The 14,145-nt window shown below is 38.8% G+C and overlaps 1 protein-coding gene and 1 long non-coding RNA gene across 8 annotated transcripts in view; one reads left to right on the top strand and one right to left on the bottom strand.

Annotated features, from left to right (window-relative positions):
* LOC105354900 (protocadherin alpha-C2) overlaps positions 1-14,145 on the top strand; it is a 53,014-nt gene extending 38,869 nt beyond the window's left edge. For 3 of the 7 annotated variants that reach the window (XR_013658336.1, XR_013658337.1, XR_002873996.2), the window contains exons 2-4: positions 11,544-11,579; positions 11,890-11,927; positions 12,620-12,806. Coding sequence is in view for 4 of the 7 variants with exons in the window: in XM_023959180.2 (XP_023814948.1) it covers positions 12,620-12,652 (33 nt within the window). In the remaining 3 variants the exon portion in view is untranslated. Of the gene's footprint in view, positions 1-11,543; positions 11,580-11,889; positions 11,928-12,619 lie in introns of all 7 variants that reach the window. The other 4 variants (XM_078953568.1, XM_078953567.1, XM_023959181.2 and 1 more) reach the window with 2 other exon arrangements.
* LOC111948010 (uncharacterized) lies at positions 1,060-7,115 on the bottom strand. Its single transcript, XR_002873998.2, has 4 exons — positions 6,988-7,115; positions 6,204-6,278; positions 5,828-5,920; positions 1,060-2,604 (listed from the first exon to the last, which is right to left on the bottom strand). It is a non-coding gene; the product is annotated as an uncharacterized LOC111948010 (long non-coding RNA).

The following is a 14,145-nucleotide window of genomic DNA, read 5'->3' as shown; positions in this document are numbered from 1 at the left end:
TCGACAAGTTATACTATGACTTTGCAATATATTCCTCAAATACATCAGACTGCTTACACAGTGCAACTTAAAAAAAAGATACTTGACATGAGAATATAACCTTCCTATCAGACTCAAATGATCAGTGAAACCATAAAATCATGAAACATCTCAAATGTTTTGGTCAATAAAAGGAATGCTAACTAGTGTTGTGAATAGTTTTTTCTATATAAAATGTGCTACATTTCCAGCATGCAAAACAAACCGTCAAGATAATACTAGAAAAAAAAAAGAAGCAAAAACCCGACTCCCATTTGAGGCAACCACATTACTCAATTATGAAAAGAATGGGAGTAAGGCAGGCAAAAAGTAGACCTTTAGTAGCATTGCTACCTGCAGAAAAGATTGTTTTCAGGGATCACTACAGCAGCTTATTGCATGTGTTTAAAACTGGTGCAGCACAATGTACCGGCAGTTGCATTTCCATTAAATTTGTAATGCATCTAATACCATTCAAAACTTACATCTTCCTAAAAATGATATAATGCTCATGTTTCTTTATGTTTACATAGATCAATTTTAAAACAAAAAGTATAAATTCAGAATATTTAGTTAACAAAATTTAATAAACTTCTATTCTTTTACTGACATGACTAGCATTAAATCAAAACATTCCTAATACTTGGGGGGTAAAGCTACAAGTAGCAAATTGTTTTGTAGGGAAACATCTGGAATAAAAAAAGTTAATTTTCATGGGAAAAACAGAAAAAAATGCACAGGTATATAAGTCTTAAAATTCCACTAGTTACTAAGTTGAATGCTTGTACTGTTTTATTAGCGGACAAAAATCTGAAATAGACCAATGACTGCCTCACGAAATGAGCACCTTTACTGAAAATCCACTTGGTTCAGGACAAACACAATCATTGTGTATTTTTGTAGGAAAATAAAACAGAAAAAAAGAAATAATAAAAAAAATTCAAGATGCAATAAAACTAATAGACATTATGATTTTTTTTTATGTAAAAGATAAGTCAGCAGAAGTTTATGCAGGAACACAAGAAGTTAAATCTGTCAGAATTGTGCAAACCTCAAATTTTATTATCTGGTACACCAGTTTGCTAAGAAATTATGTTTGCAAAACTGTGAATTTGTTAACTAGTCATACACTAGTAGTAAAAATGAAAAACAAAACGGTTCTATACAACAATGAATGATTACCATCACTTTCGTTTTCTAAAAATGCACAGGACAAGTTACACATGATTAAATTGAAACAAAGTAAGTCTGTTGTAAATTTATAATACAAATGTAGCTTCACAAGTACAAAAATGAACAACAAATAAAAAGAGATCTGATTTTTTTTAAATCCCCTAATGCTACAAACGTTTTGCAATCTATAGTGTGAAACAGCCCATGACCCATTATCCTAACAGTGAAACACAAAAGGGGTGACAGAGGCTACAAAGCTGAAAGTCTATGATCCGGTGTCTGTGGAGAACAATAGGAACTCCTGAACATACATTAAAATCTATGTTCAGCAGCATTACAGAAGCAATTGTTAGTTAATAAATAAACACACAAAAAAACCTGTGACACACATGTTGGAGATAAAAATCAGTGAAGCACATGTGTTCATTAAAACACACACCTCACTTTCACAGAGCAGCTGGAAAAATAAAACAGCATAAGAAGTTATACAACTTGACTGAAGTTACAAAGTTTATGAGTTTTGTTGTTATGCGCACTGTGCATTCCAAAATATTAAAACCAAAAGCTAATAAAGACCCACTCCAATGAAAATCATGTTTTTGGTGTTTTTACATGTTCTTTTTTAGCATTTTTCTCACTATGGAGGACATACACAAAACAAATTAAGATGTGTTTAAAGTTGCGTTTGAGTATTTCTTTATTCAAATCGTGTTGAATCAGGACCAGATGAAAAAGCTCAGGTTTGTGATGCAGCAACTTCGCTGGGCGGGCCAAAATCTCCCTGCTGCGCTCCAATACGGATGCCTCCACTTGCAGACAAATTGATCCACCAACATCTGCATTTTCCTCATCTGAGCTGACATCTGCTCTAAACTGTAAACAAAGTGCTGATGGGAAATGAGCTAACTTCTGCATCAACAGTCCCAGCCGCAACTCCAAGGTGAATTTCTAAGAGTTCCTTCTGTACGGCAGAAAATGTTTTAAAAAAACGACACAGGTTTTTAAATTTAGGCTAAAAACGGCTTAATCATACTTAAAGGACCACTGGGAACACCGTGAGGCTGAACATGCTCTGAAGTGCATTTCTGAAAACACTGCTCACCGTTCTGGCCTTCTGACCTTCTCAGTATAAGACTCGGTTTTTCAGCGGGCGCCCCTTGTTGGAATGTTCATCTTCATTCCGTTCCATAACTAATTTTTGCAGTACCTCAAAAGTGTAGCGGGGGTTTCGAGCATACATCAGTCCAAACAGCACGGCGACAGCCAGTGCCACATTGTCCAGATCCTGCAGCACCTTAATGCCCTCCGAGACGATTCTAATGCCTTCTGCCTCTGCACTTAAAGTTTGCCGTTTCAGGAGATAACCATGCTGGTGTCTTCAATGGCTTGGTGAAAGGACTCTTCATAGATGCCCTGTGCCACAACAAATAGAATGACACCAAAGATAGGACGTTAGTAAAGGAGAAATATTAGCTGTACAACTTTAAACAAATACACCATGTTTCTCAGCAGTTGGTGGTAGAAAATACATGAAAGAACACAATTCCTTTAGTAGTTGGAAACAAAATAAAGGACTGTAAAATAACTTTTTTAAGTCCACCACTTGAAAAATGTATTACCGTAAATTCCGGACTATAAGCCGCTACTTTTTTCCTGCGCTTACAGCCTTGCGGCTTATTCAGTGACGCGGCTAATTTGTGGATTTATTTGAACGGCCGCCTTGAACGTACTTTTGATCTCGGAGCTGGGGTTGAAAGCGTGATCCAACTCCAAGTAACAAGTCATTTGTTTTTCAACACACCATTAAGCAGCCAAACAGCATGGCCTTGACTTCAGGTCTTAGACACTTCAGTCATGGTTCAACAAAAAGAAACACGCATGCCCAGCCGAATCCCAGAATCCTTTGGTGCCATTAGACCCAACGTGCACGTGATCGCCACTACAATATGATGAAGCTTTCAAGTTAAAAGCAGCGTCAAAAAAATCCACCATCACCAACGGGTTTGGAAAAGCCGCTCAGCTGCGTGACGGAGAGAACAGCGCATGCTCAAGAGTGAATTTACCTCAGAGTCATAGTGACACTAGTCCATCTATTAGCAGCTCCGTAATATACGAGATGATGTTCTCCTGCTGCTCGTTCACATAGAGCTGCGGGACAGATGGCAGTCTGAAGGCTCCCACACGTAACAACGCATCCTCTCTCGCCCGTCATCCACAAAACGTACAGTATTAAGTCTGATTGCTCTGCACAGACAGGATTCGCTCTGTCCACCAGCAGCCGCGCGCAGCGACCGGGAGCCGCACAGAGGCGCGTGCTTTCAGTTGCCGCTTCTTTATTTTACTGGTGTGTTTTTTTAACCAGCCCTTTTAGTACCATAATGCTGCCGCGACACAAGCGCAAGGAGAGCTGCTCTCCCGTTCGCCCCTCCCACCAATGCTGCTCCTTGCTCATTCTATAAACACTGACAACAGTGTGGTGACCCAGGGAATAGCCCCGCCTTAAGCCCCTAAGACTCATGGGAGATGGGGAATCGCGGATGTAAATTTCCTCATCATAACTGAGGGATGTAATGTTGATTATATGGTAACTGTTTGTAATTTTATGTATGATACCTCAATTGTCAATAAGTTAAAAAAAACTAAACACAAACAAAAAAAAAACATAACTGAGGAACTTGGGATCTGGGGCCTGTTTCAGAAAGGAGGTTCAACCAACTCTGGGGTTAAACTTGAACTCTGAGTTGGTCAATTGAGAGATTAACAACTCTGAGTTTTCTGTTTCAGAGAAGCTGATCGGAGTTAGGTCAATCAATTCTGAGTGGACTGATTCGGAGTTAAGCGTGCGCACCGCGACTATAAGAAGCCATTATCAATGGAGCGCAGATATCACGAGTCACCATGGCAACCGTGAAAAAAAGAGGTCTGCGTATTTTTCGCCAGCTGAACTTGACGTGCTGCTGCAGAGTTACAGTAAATTTGAGCACATATTCCGGAAGAAAAGCAACACCGCTGCATCTGCAAAACAGAGACAGTTAGCGTGGGAAAACATAGCTGCTCAAGTTAATGCATGAGTTTGCATTTAAATCATTGTTAGAAAATATTGACTGTAATAACTTTTTAAATAGCGTAAGGTGTGAAATAAAAATGGCGATATTTAGGTGTACTTTTGAAGTGTCATTCCTGGTGTAATTGCATGAAATGCTGCTTAGTGTACAGAACCAATCTGGGGGAAAATGCATTTAACGTCGGTAATGTTTAGAGGACTTTTTTGTTAACCTTCCCCTCTTGCAAACTTCTGGTCAGTTTAATATTAATACATGCAATTGTAGCCGGCCTCACAGGGTTCGGTGTCGGTAGATGTGAATGAAATTATGGCGCTCAGACACACACGTCTGTTCACTCCACAGGTCTCTTTATTATAAATCTTGCACAGCAGAACACATGCCCCCTACAGTCCCACTACCGTAACTGCAGTAGTAAATGCATAAACATGAGACACTGCATGGGCTGCTACAGAATTGTGTTTTTAAAAGTAAGCTTTTGTCTACCCTTGTATTGATCAAGTGGTATAGGTTTATATGGGATTAAGAAAGTAAGCGGTGCTAGCAAATTGTGTTTCCAAAAAGTAATTGTTACATTAATCTAATTCAATGTCCCTGATTTCATTTTCATGTAGATGCAATCCTGCAGGAATTAAAAGAACATGGCAGCAGCTAAAAATGAAGTATAAAAACATAATTCAATCAGGTCAAATTTGAGCATGTCATGGATGTAGGCTTTGTTGACAATATTTGACATATGAAACATCTACATAGCAATACATATCTAATGTTGTTTTCATTGTATATATGTAATTGACTGCAACGAAAGACGGTAACACTCAAACAAAAACGTATGGGGAAATGACAAAAAAAAAATCGAGTCTAGGTCTCAAAATCCTTGCACGACGTAAATGCAATTCTCTATGAATTAATGCAGCCTCCTCGTCTATTGGGTCCTCCAAAAAAGGACACGCCATTCTTGTCACTTAGTCTCTGTGTGACGGAAATTTGGGCAATGAAGGTTAAAGCGAAAAATACCGCTTCGTCTTTAAAAAGGGGAGGGACCGGCAGAGACCTTGAGTTTAGAGGATAAAACCTGCTCCCGACCAGGTTAGGTTCACAGCATAAGTAACCATGGACACTGACTCCGAGTATAAGTTACCTCTCTTTCAGAAACGGGTTTGACTTACTCTGTTTACTCTGGTTTAACAAACCTCCCATTCTGAAACAGAAAACCCAGGGTTTCCCTGATTTCAGGGTTAACGCACTCAGAGTTTACACTTAACCTCCTTTCTGAAACAGGCCCCAGGAGTGAGGTGCATGCTGTTTGTTAGATATGTGAGCTTCAAGTACATGAGTTGACGCTATGCCGACTCCTCCCACAGTGGCATTAAAAGCAGCATTCAGTCTGGGAGTCTGGACGTGCTGTGCCATGATGGCCGCATTGCTGATTATATGCGGCTTGTACACTGATGCGGCTTAGGAATGTATGAAGGTAGCTCAACACGTGAAAATGAGCGGGTGCGGCTTGTAATCAGGTGCGCTAAAGATAAGGGGAAAATCAAGCTATGACTCACATACACATATATACATACCACATACTCCTGGATCAGGTTTTCTGGATCTTCATCCATGTAAATACATGCTCCTTTAGTAATGGACTCTCATCCGGCATCTGCATCATTAAACTAGAAAAGAAAATGTCTTTATTTTTCAACTGTTTAGGTACTAATTGTAGAACCCAATTAAAATGTAAATCAATAAATAAATGATGACTTTAATGCGCAATTCTCAAATCTAAGAATCAAGTTAGTTAGGCTGCTTATAATCTAGAAATTCTATAACATGATCAAAAATTCTGATTCCACTGCCAACATTAGTTATGATAACTAACAAATATTTTCCACTCATCCATTTTTGCAACTATTGTTATGAGCCTTTGACCAAGTTGACCTCTTTTTAAAAACATACTCGTCTGGTTTTCAGAGTACATGTAGACGTCCGGCTGTACATGAGCTGTGACTGTAGTGGGGGCCCTGGTGATTCCTTTGAATTCAGAATAAAGGGAGAAAATTTTACAACAATGAATACACAATGAAAAATACATTTTCTTCAATTGAAAGAGTTAGGCATCTTCAAAACTTTGGAGGAACATAAATAATTTTCCAGAACTTAATCAAATAATCAAGTTTCCCCCTTTTTTTGTTTTCAACAACCACAATTCGGGATTTCTGGGTGTAAGACTGGGTGGGTTATTGTTATGAGGAATAGCTAGCTTTGACTCCACCACCAAAAAAACGTCATGCTTGTTCCACTCGAGCTAAGCGTCCACCCCAGATTGTAAAAAGCATCCCCCATGATGAATTATAAAACTCCTCACGCAGATTTTCTCTCGCCGGGCAGAAAGTTTATTATTCACACAGCAACAAGTCACTCGCGCGCGCGTGATTGCTAAATAAACGCACACCGAGTGTTTTTTTTTTCCATGCACAGAACCATTTTTTTTCGTAAGTGTTGCTCTTCGTGCCAGAGGTTTGTGGAAACTCGTCTTATTATGTAAAACACCACACATCACAAACGATTTGTGTACTACGGCGGGTGACAAGCAATCGCTTTTCCATTGAATGATCATTAGACTTTTGCTAGCAACATGTTTTGTTGTGGTTAGCCAGCAAATTAGGGCGTCAACAAAGGCTAAATATATCAACGCGAACGGTAATGTTGCTAATATCATTAACAACATTAATAAACTTACCATTTTAACTTCTAGGTCTTGATTAGCGCCACTGAAGAGACACTTTACCAGCTGAAGTTCCTGAATTTTGGGCAGTTCCGCTGCATTTCAATCTATTTCCTTTTCCGGTTTTGAGGGATAATAAATACTTAAAATTTACTTTTAGAATTGAATTACTTTCAGTCAACATGATACAATCAAGTATATTTAACAATTTATTTAATCACATTGTATTAACTTATTTAAATTACGTTAACAGATAAAATATGAATACATTCAATTGCATATACTGGCTTAATTTTAGTTAATTCAAAAACACGATGTTTCATTTTTTTCTGCGTATTTCATGTTTTCAAAACGATTTTCTAATTGAATAAGAATAATTTGTTGTGATTGTTTTATTGAAAACAGTACATTTGTTGTTTACTAAATTATTATGGCTTGACGTCACAATCATCGCGATAGCTGGTCAGAGAAAAAGATGAGGGGAAAAAAATAAGAAAAAGTTGAGGGTCGGTGGGAATTCTTCATAGTCCGTCTCTTCTCGTAAAAGTTCTGGTTTCACCATCTTTATCATAAAGAGTGAAATATGTGAGTTTTCATCGGATTAGGAGGCACGTGAACATTGCATCCTCACTCCAGAAAGCCGCGCGCTCTTCATCAGGACGCAGCCCGTCGGCAGGATGGGGTACGTTTTCTTGTTTCTGTGCGCCTCTGCCTTCATGAACTCGGTCTTTTGCGAAACCCATTATTCGGTTCCTGAAGAAACGGAGGAGGGATCTGTGGTCGCGAATGTGGCAGCGGATCTGGGATTGTACGTGGAAACGCTGAAGTCCAGGAACATGCGCGTGGATGCAGTGGCGGTTCTACACTAACTTACTCCCTGGGCGAGTAACCCCACCAGCGCCCCCCCCCCCCCCCCCCCCCCCCGCACACATTACAAAATTTGACAACATCCTGTTGTGTTCCCTATCTTCTATTTAGCCATTTTACTCAAAAAATGCATGAATTTTCTAGACTCATATTACAGGGGGGGTCAAACTCAGTCACACAGGGGCCTAAGTTAAAAACACGCTTAAGGTTTTGGGCCGAAGAAGATAAACATTAACTGAACACACTAAAGCTAAACTTTTAAACCTTTTAAACTGAACTTTTTGAACATAAATATGAATAAAAACAGGAACATTAATCCAGTATAACTCAAGTTAAACCTTAAAAACCTTGTAATATTTTGCTCTCCAGAGAAATATATTCTGTCAAAATTATACAAATATGAACATGCTGCAGGACAAAAAACAAAGAAAGCCTGGAAATATTATAATATTAATAAGAAATTACATATCAAATAATTCCATTTTTTTTGCTCTTTCATCATTCTTTAGAGCATTTTTTTTAGAGCTGGACTCCTGCTTCATTTTTAGCAATAATTTCTTAATGTGTGACGTCCTGTGTGTGTCTTTGTGAAACATATCAGAGGGATTAGATCTAAAAAATAAAACTTATTGTGATTAATATGTTTAGGTCTTATAAAACATTAAAGACTAAATCTTAGAACTCATCAGTGGGATTACTCCAAAAATATTTGGCATTTCCCTAAATTTGTGCAACACCAACAGTAGAAATCCTCCAAAAAAACTCAATTCTAAAAGAATGGTCTGCGCTCATCCCCCCCCCCCCCCCCCCCCTTCCCCTTCCCTCTCACACACGCGGCTCCGTCTCTATGACGGGAGGTGCAGCTGCGGCTCAGAGTTGATTGTCAGATAGAAAAAGACTCCCAATCCCCTGTTAGTGTGATTCACCCAGCCACCGGAGAATTGCACCCCCCTCTCGAGTTTTTTTACTAATGTTCCAAAGACTACCGCAAAGAGGTGTGGCCGCAAGCGTCTTGCAGCAGAGGGCGGTGGTCACGTGCGCATCGGGTCTGCTGTGTCTGGGCAAAGAATTGTGGGAAATAACCCCCATTGCCTGCTTTTGTCGAAATTGGGTTGAGCACGGATGTTTTTTCTGCCTAAATCCTTTTCATGTGCCTGTTTTACGTTGTTTCACTCTGAATTATTCTTTTTTTTTTTTTTATTTTTTTTTTGCACCATGAGTGTGAAGAGGAAATAGGAGGAAGACATTATTAAGAGTCTGATGTTTCAAAATAAAAGCATTAAGTGTCGGCTACTGAAGCAATTTCAACTTAAAAGCTTTAAGCTACCTCTTTGAATATAGTGTGTACCACATTACGCATCGGGCACGGCAAATGCCGCCCCCTATGAAGTGCCGCCCTGGGCGACCGCCCATATCGCCCATATCAAAAACCGCCACTGCGTGGATGTTATAGCCAATAAAAGATACCTGGATATCAATTACGACACAGGGGAGCTGATTATTTCGGAAAGAATCGACAGGGAGTCCCTGTGCCCATCCAAATAAGGCAACCACATCGTGTTTTCTTAAATTGAAGGCCACACTTGAAAATCCAATCCGCATGTTTAACATCGAGGTGGAAATAACTGATACAATGACAATGCTCCTCATTTCCGTCGAGGAACGATGGAGTTGGACATTTCCGAGTCCAGCCCAGTTGGAGAGAGGTTTTCACTCAGCAATGCAGTAGATCCAGATGTTGGAACCAACTCCGTGAAAGATTATCACCTGAGCGCCAGTGAGCACTTCTCTATTGAGATTCAGACAGGAAGAGACGGATCCAAGTTCGCTGACTTGATCCTCAAAAAACCTTTAGACAGAGAGCAGCGGGCTGTTCACACTTTAACCCTTACTGCTGTGGACGGAGGGGTTCCCACGCGCACAGGCACCGCCAGCATCATTGTGCGCGTGCTCGATGTGAACGACAACGCCCCTTCTTTTGACAAAGACACGTACGTTGTGGATGTGATGGAAAACTCCCCGATTGGAAGTTTGGTGATTAAACTGAATGCCACTGATTTAGATGAGGGATCCAACGCTGGTGTTGTTTATTCTTATAGTTTGTACACATCAGAGAGAACACAAAATGTGTTTCAGTTGAATCCAGAGAATGGAGAAATACGAGTGAAAGAGATGATTAACTATGAAGATTTGCAGCTTTATGAAATGGAAGTTATAGCCAGTGATAAAGGACTGAGCTCCTTATCTGGACAGTGTAAAGTTAAAATACAGATAACTGATATGAATGATAATCATCCAGAAATTTATATCAAATCCTTTCAGAGTCCAGTGAAAGAAAATGTGGCTACAGTCACAGTGATCGCTGTAGTGAGTGTGAGTGACAAAGACTCAGGGGAAAATGGAATAGTTGATCTTCACATTCCTGATAATATGCCTTTCAAACTGAGAAAGTCCTCTGATAACTATTATGAATTAGTGGTTTCAGAGGCTTTAGACCGTGAGAAGGTCCCAGAATATGACATCACCTTCACTGTGACAGACAGAGGTTCTCCGCCTTTGTCCGACAATGAAACCATGACTTTAGAGCTGCTGGATGTAAATGATAATGCACCAAAGTTCCCCAAGTCCTTTTATACCATCCGTGTGATGGAGAATAATGCCCCTGGGGCCCTGTTGGAGTCTCTGAGTGCGTTTGACCCTGACCTCCATGAAAACCAGTATCTGGTTTACGTCATCATAGAGAAGGAGATTGCCAACACCTCCATGTCCATGCTGTTCTCCATCAATCCAGAGAATGGGAGACTTTACGCACTGAAAACCTTTGACTATGAGATTGAGAAGGAGTTTCTTTTCCACATCGAGGCCAGAGACTCTGGCTCTCCTCCTCTCAGCAGTAATGTGAGCGTCCACATCATCATTGTGGACCAGAACGACAACGCTCCTGTCATTGTGTCTCCATCACGTGCCAACGGCTCTGTGGTGGAGGAGAAGATTCCCAGATCATGAAGCATTTTCATTGGTAAATTGAAGTTTAATTAAAGTTTAATATAAAAAAAAACTATCACTGAGTTGTAAACATTTCCCTTAGTTTTACAGTTAAAAGAAATTAATAAAATGAATAAATAAAGTAATCAAATTGTTCTTTAGCAAATATAAATAATATGTAAGCTTTTTTTTAGTTTGCTATGTTGGCTCTTTATCTTTTATCTGTAAATACCATATTACAACACTGCAGACATCTATGGATAGACACTCTCTTTTATGTTTGTGTGATTCTTGCTGTTTTTGTATATACAATTTTGCTGATGTTTTCATACGCATAAAAGCAAACCCTGTGATATCATTTTCCCCTTTTTTTTACTTTTTGAAAAATAATTTGTGTGGATTTCTTCCTGAAACTTTATTACATTAGGTGTATATCAACACGTGCTTCCTTTGAGGTAAGTATCTATGCTGCTGAAAGAATAACCAGCTAACAGTGTCATAACTGTGTTTGTTTACCCGCGGGTTTCCCACATAACAAAATATTTGAATCAGTTCTCCTGAATTCTGCAGCAGCTCTTGGTGTGGGATATGTTTCACTGCCATCACCTCTCTTGTAGTGACAGCAGCTGTCTAATTAAAGAGTAAAAGCGATACTTCTGTTGTTGTTCTTGCAATCAGCTAACCACTTTACTGTTTTTTTTTTCTTTTTTCTTCCAAAGTACCCTAAATGAGGAAAATCCACTCGGCAGCTGGAGGTATGCAGATCCCACCCTGGATAATCTTTTTGGATTTTATTGCTAACCTTTAATGTTTTATTTTGTTGTTGTTTTTTTTCCATTAAGTTATTGTTTTTGACATTTTTCTTAAAATGTTTCTTATAAGAGATATGTTTTATTAATTTAATATTATTATCTTACAAGTTTATATAATTTGACTTATCATAAACTTTGCCAGATTCCTTTTTAGCTTTCCATGCTCATGAGTATCAGTGTTAGTTCAGTATCAGACTAACAAGCTGCCCTTTCACTTTATATTTTCTTAATGATCTTTATCTTTTTGCTATAGTATGTGAACACATCTCCCTACCAAATGTCTCTTCTTCAGTTAAGTTTGGCCTAATTTTGAAATGAATTTGACTTTTCACTGACATGAAGTTGTGTGAGGTTATAGGCCATGATACATAAAGTATGCCCCCCAAAGTACATTTTAAATTGTACTTGTGTCTAAAGCCTATTAAAAAGTACAGGGATGCATGTAAGACAAAAATTTCTAATTTCACAGTGCTGTCATTTAATTTCTTTTTGGGAAAATCTAGACTTTGAATTAATCACTATGTTTTTTAAAGAATGCAATGCATGTACCTGTATGTATTAATGTGTGTTCACTCCCCTACTGACCCATCACTGCTATTTTAGGATTATGGCCCAGTTTTTCAGTGTTCTTGTGGAACTGGAGTGTGCTGTTTCTGTCCTTTTTACAGAATGACACTTCTGAACGGGTGTGACAAATCTACTGTTGAATGAATGTTGATCTAATTATTTATGCAGGAGAAGTACAAAGAGAAACCCTGCTGCCTAGCAACCACTCTCCTTCCCATAGTTTTGGAGCATGGGGTTGATAGACCTGTCAGTTTTCCACTAAATGTTAAAGGATGCACTCAGCCTCACTTCCCACTCTTTCATCTGCCTGAAACCCCTGTCTGAGCGACAGACGTCGGCTGCATGAGCTATGTCAGTTTGGCCTAAACTGGAGGCTGTATGTCTGCATTTGTTTGACTGTCTCATCTCCTTGGCAGGCTTCCACCACCAGCAGCAGCAGTTCCACTTGAGGCTGTTCCCCAAGCTGCTTTTTGTATAAAGGGAAACCGAAAACTATTTGTGGAAAATGAGATCTCCTTGTCAGCAACCAGCCCACATCCATAGCCCGTATCCACTTTGCTCAGTCTGGTCCTCGTTCTTTAACTCTGTGTGTAGTCGTCATGCTGTCATATCAACAACTAAAGCTAGAAATATTGTATCAGTACTCCCATGTTCTTTGAGCTAATGAAAACAAATCAGCAATAGCTCTGTGTGGCTACATGATGCATGAGACTGCATGACTTCAACCTCCTGTAGAACTGTTGTGCAAAAGGTTTTCAGAAGGACATACCCAAATATGAACAAACTGTTAATGGAAATGTACCAGATAATATTCAAAAAAGCCACAACAAGGACTATTGGGGAAGACTTGGGAATGTCAAAATGCCTTTAAGCATTTACCCTGTGCTTTATCTTGTTATTTACCTGCATTAATGCTTTTCATCAGTAAACTAAAAAAGCGACATAGCACAAATGACAGAAATGCTGAACGACCACGTACAATATAAACACAAGTAACGGTGAATTGTTTTCTAGATGTAAAAACGTTAAACGTTTTCATTGATATTGTGCTTTGTAACTGACCAAGGCCTAAGTACAAGAACAAGAGTGCCAAGTTCAGAAAAAGACCCGCAAATGATGGCCTTCAGCAACCATGCCTTTCAGATTTTTTGCATGAAGTAATCTGTGTACTTTGATAGCTTTTGGTGTTTTAAAGTGTTAAACATATCCTTTTTACTCTAAAAAGCCACAATATAAGTTTAAATACAGGGTGGAAGAATGCATTATAATGCATCCAGAAGAAAAGAAGTCAACGTTCAACTTGATGTATTTTTATTCATTTATGCAAAAACAGCAAGTTGAAGGTGCAATGAATGCATACTGGGTGTGAATGTTTAGTGGGATTGTACTAGGGAAAGCATCTCGAGGTTTAGACTGTAATACCTTTGAAATACTGTAAATACACTTGAAGCACCAATTTCAGGTTAAAAAGTGTGTAAGGTGTTTTCTGATTTCAGAATCATTTATGAAAAGTCAGAAGCAAGCATGGATATCATCAGTACTATTTTTCACCTATTCAACTATGTTCATGCTTATCAATGATAACTGTATTATCTGTATACCCAACACATTTTCTGATGTAATGGTTTATCTATTTCATCATATGTTTGTTTACAAAATTTTCTTTTCATTTTCAGTATTGTGCTATTGCATATATTAATTGCAAAAAATAGTGTGTTCTCTGATTCTGTATGAAAGAGGTGAAAAACCAACAACACCCATTTATTCCAAACATTTAGCACTGCATACATTGTGTGTCTCTCTCAATGTCTGAATCTGTTTCAGCCAAATAAATAAATACCATTATTTTGTATTGTGTAACCACAATGGTAGAACATGTTGTCAGTTCTGTATACCTGTTGTGATCTGATCAGTATGAACTATTAAATTTAAAGATCAATGA

This window comes from Oryzias latipes, chromosome 10, assembly GCF_053564925.1.
Source record: "Oryzias latipes strain Hd-rR chromosome 10, Olatipes_Hd-rR_3.1".
NCBI lineage: Eukaryota > Metazoa > Chordata > Actinopteri > Beloniformes > Adrianichthyidae > Oryzias > Oryzias latipes.
The sequence above is the reverse complement of the archived record's forward strand: the minus strand, read 5'-3'. Positions and strand labels throughout refer to the sequence as shown.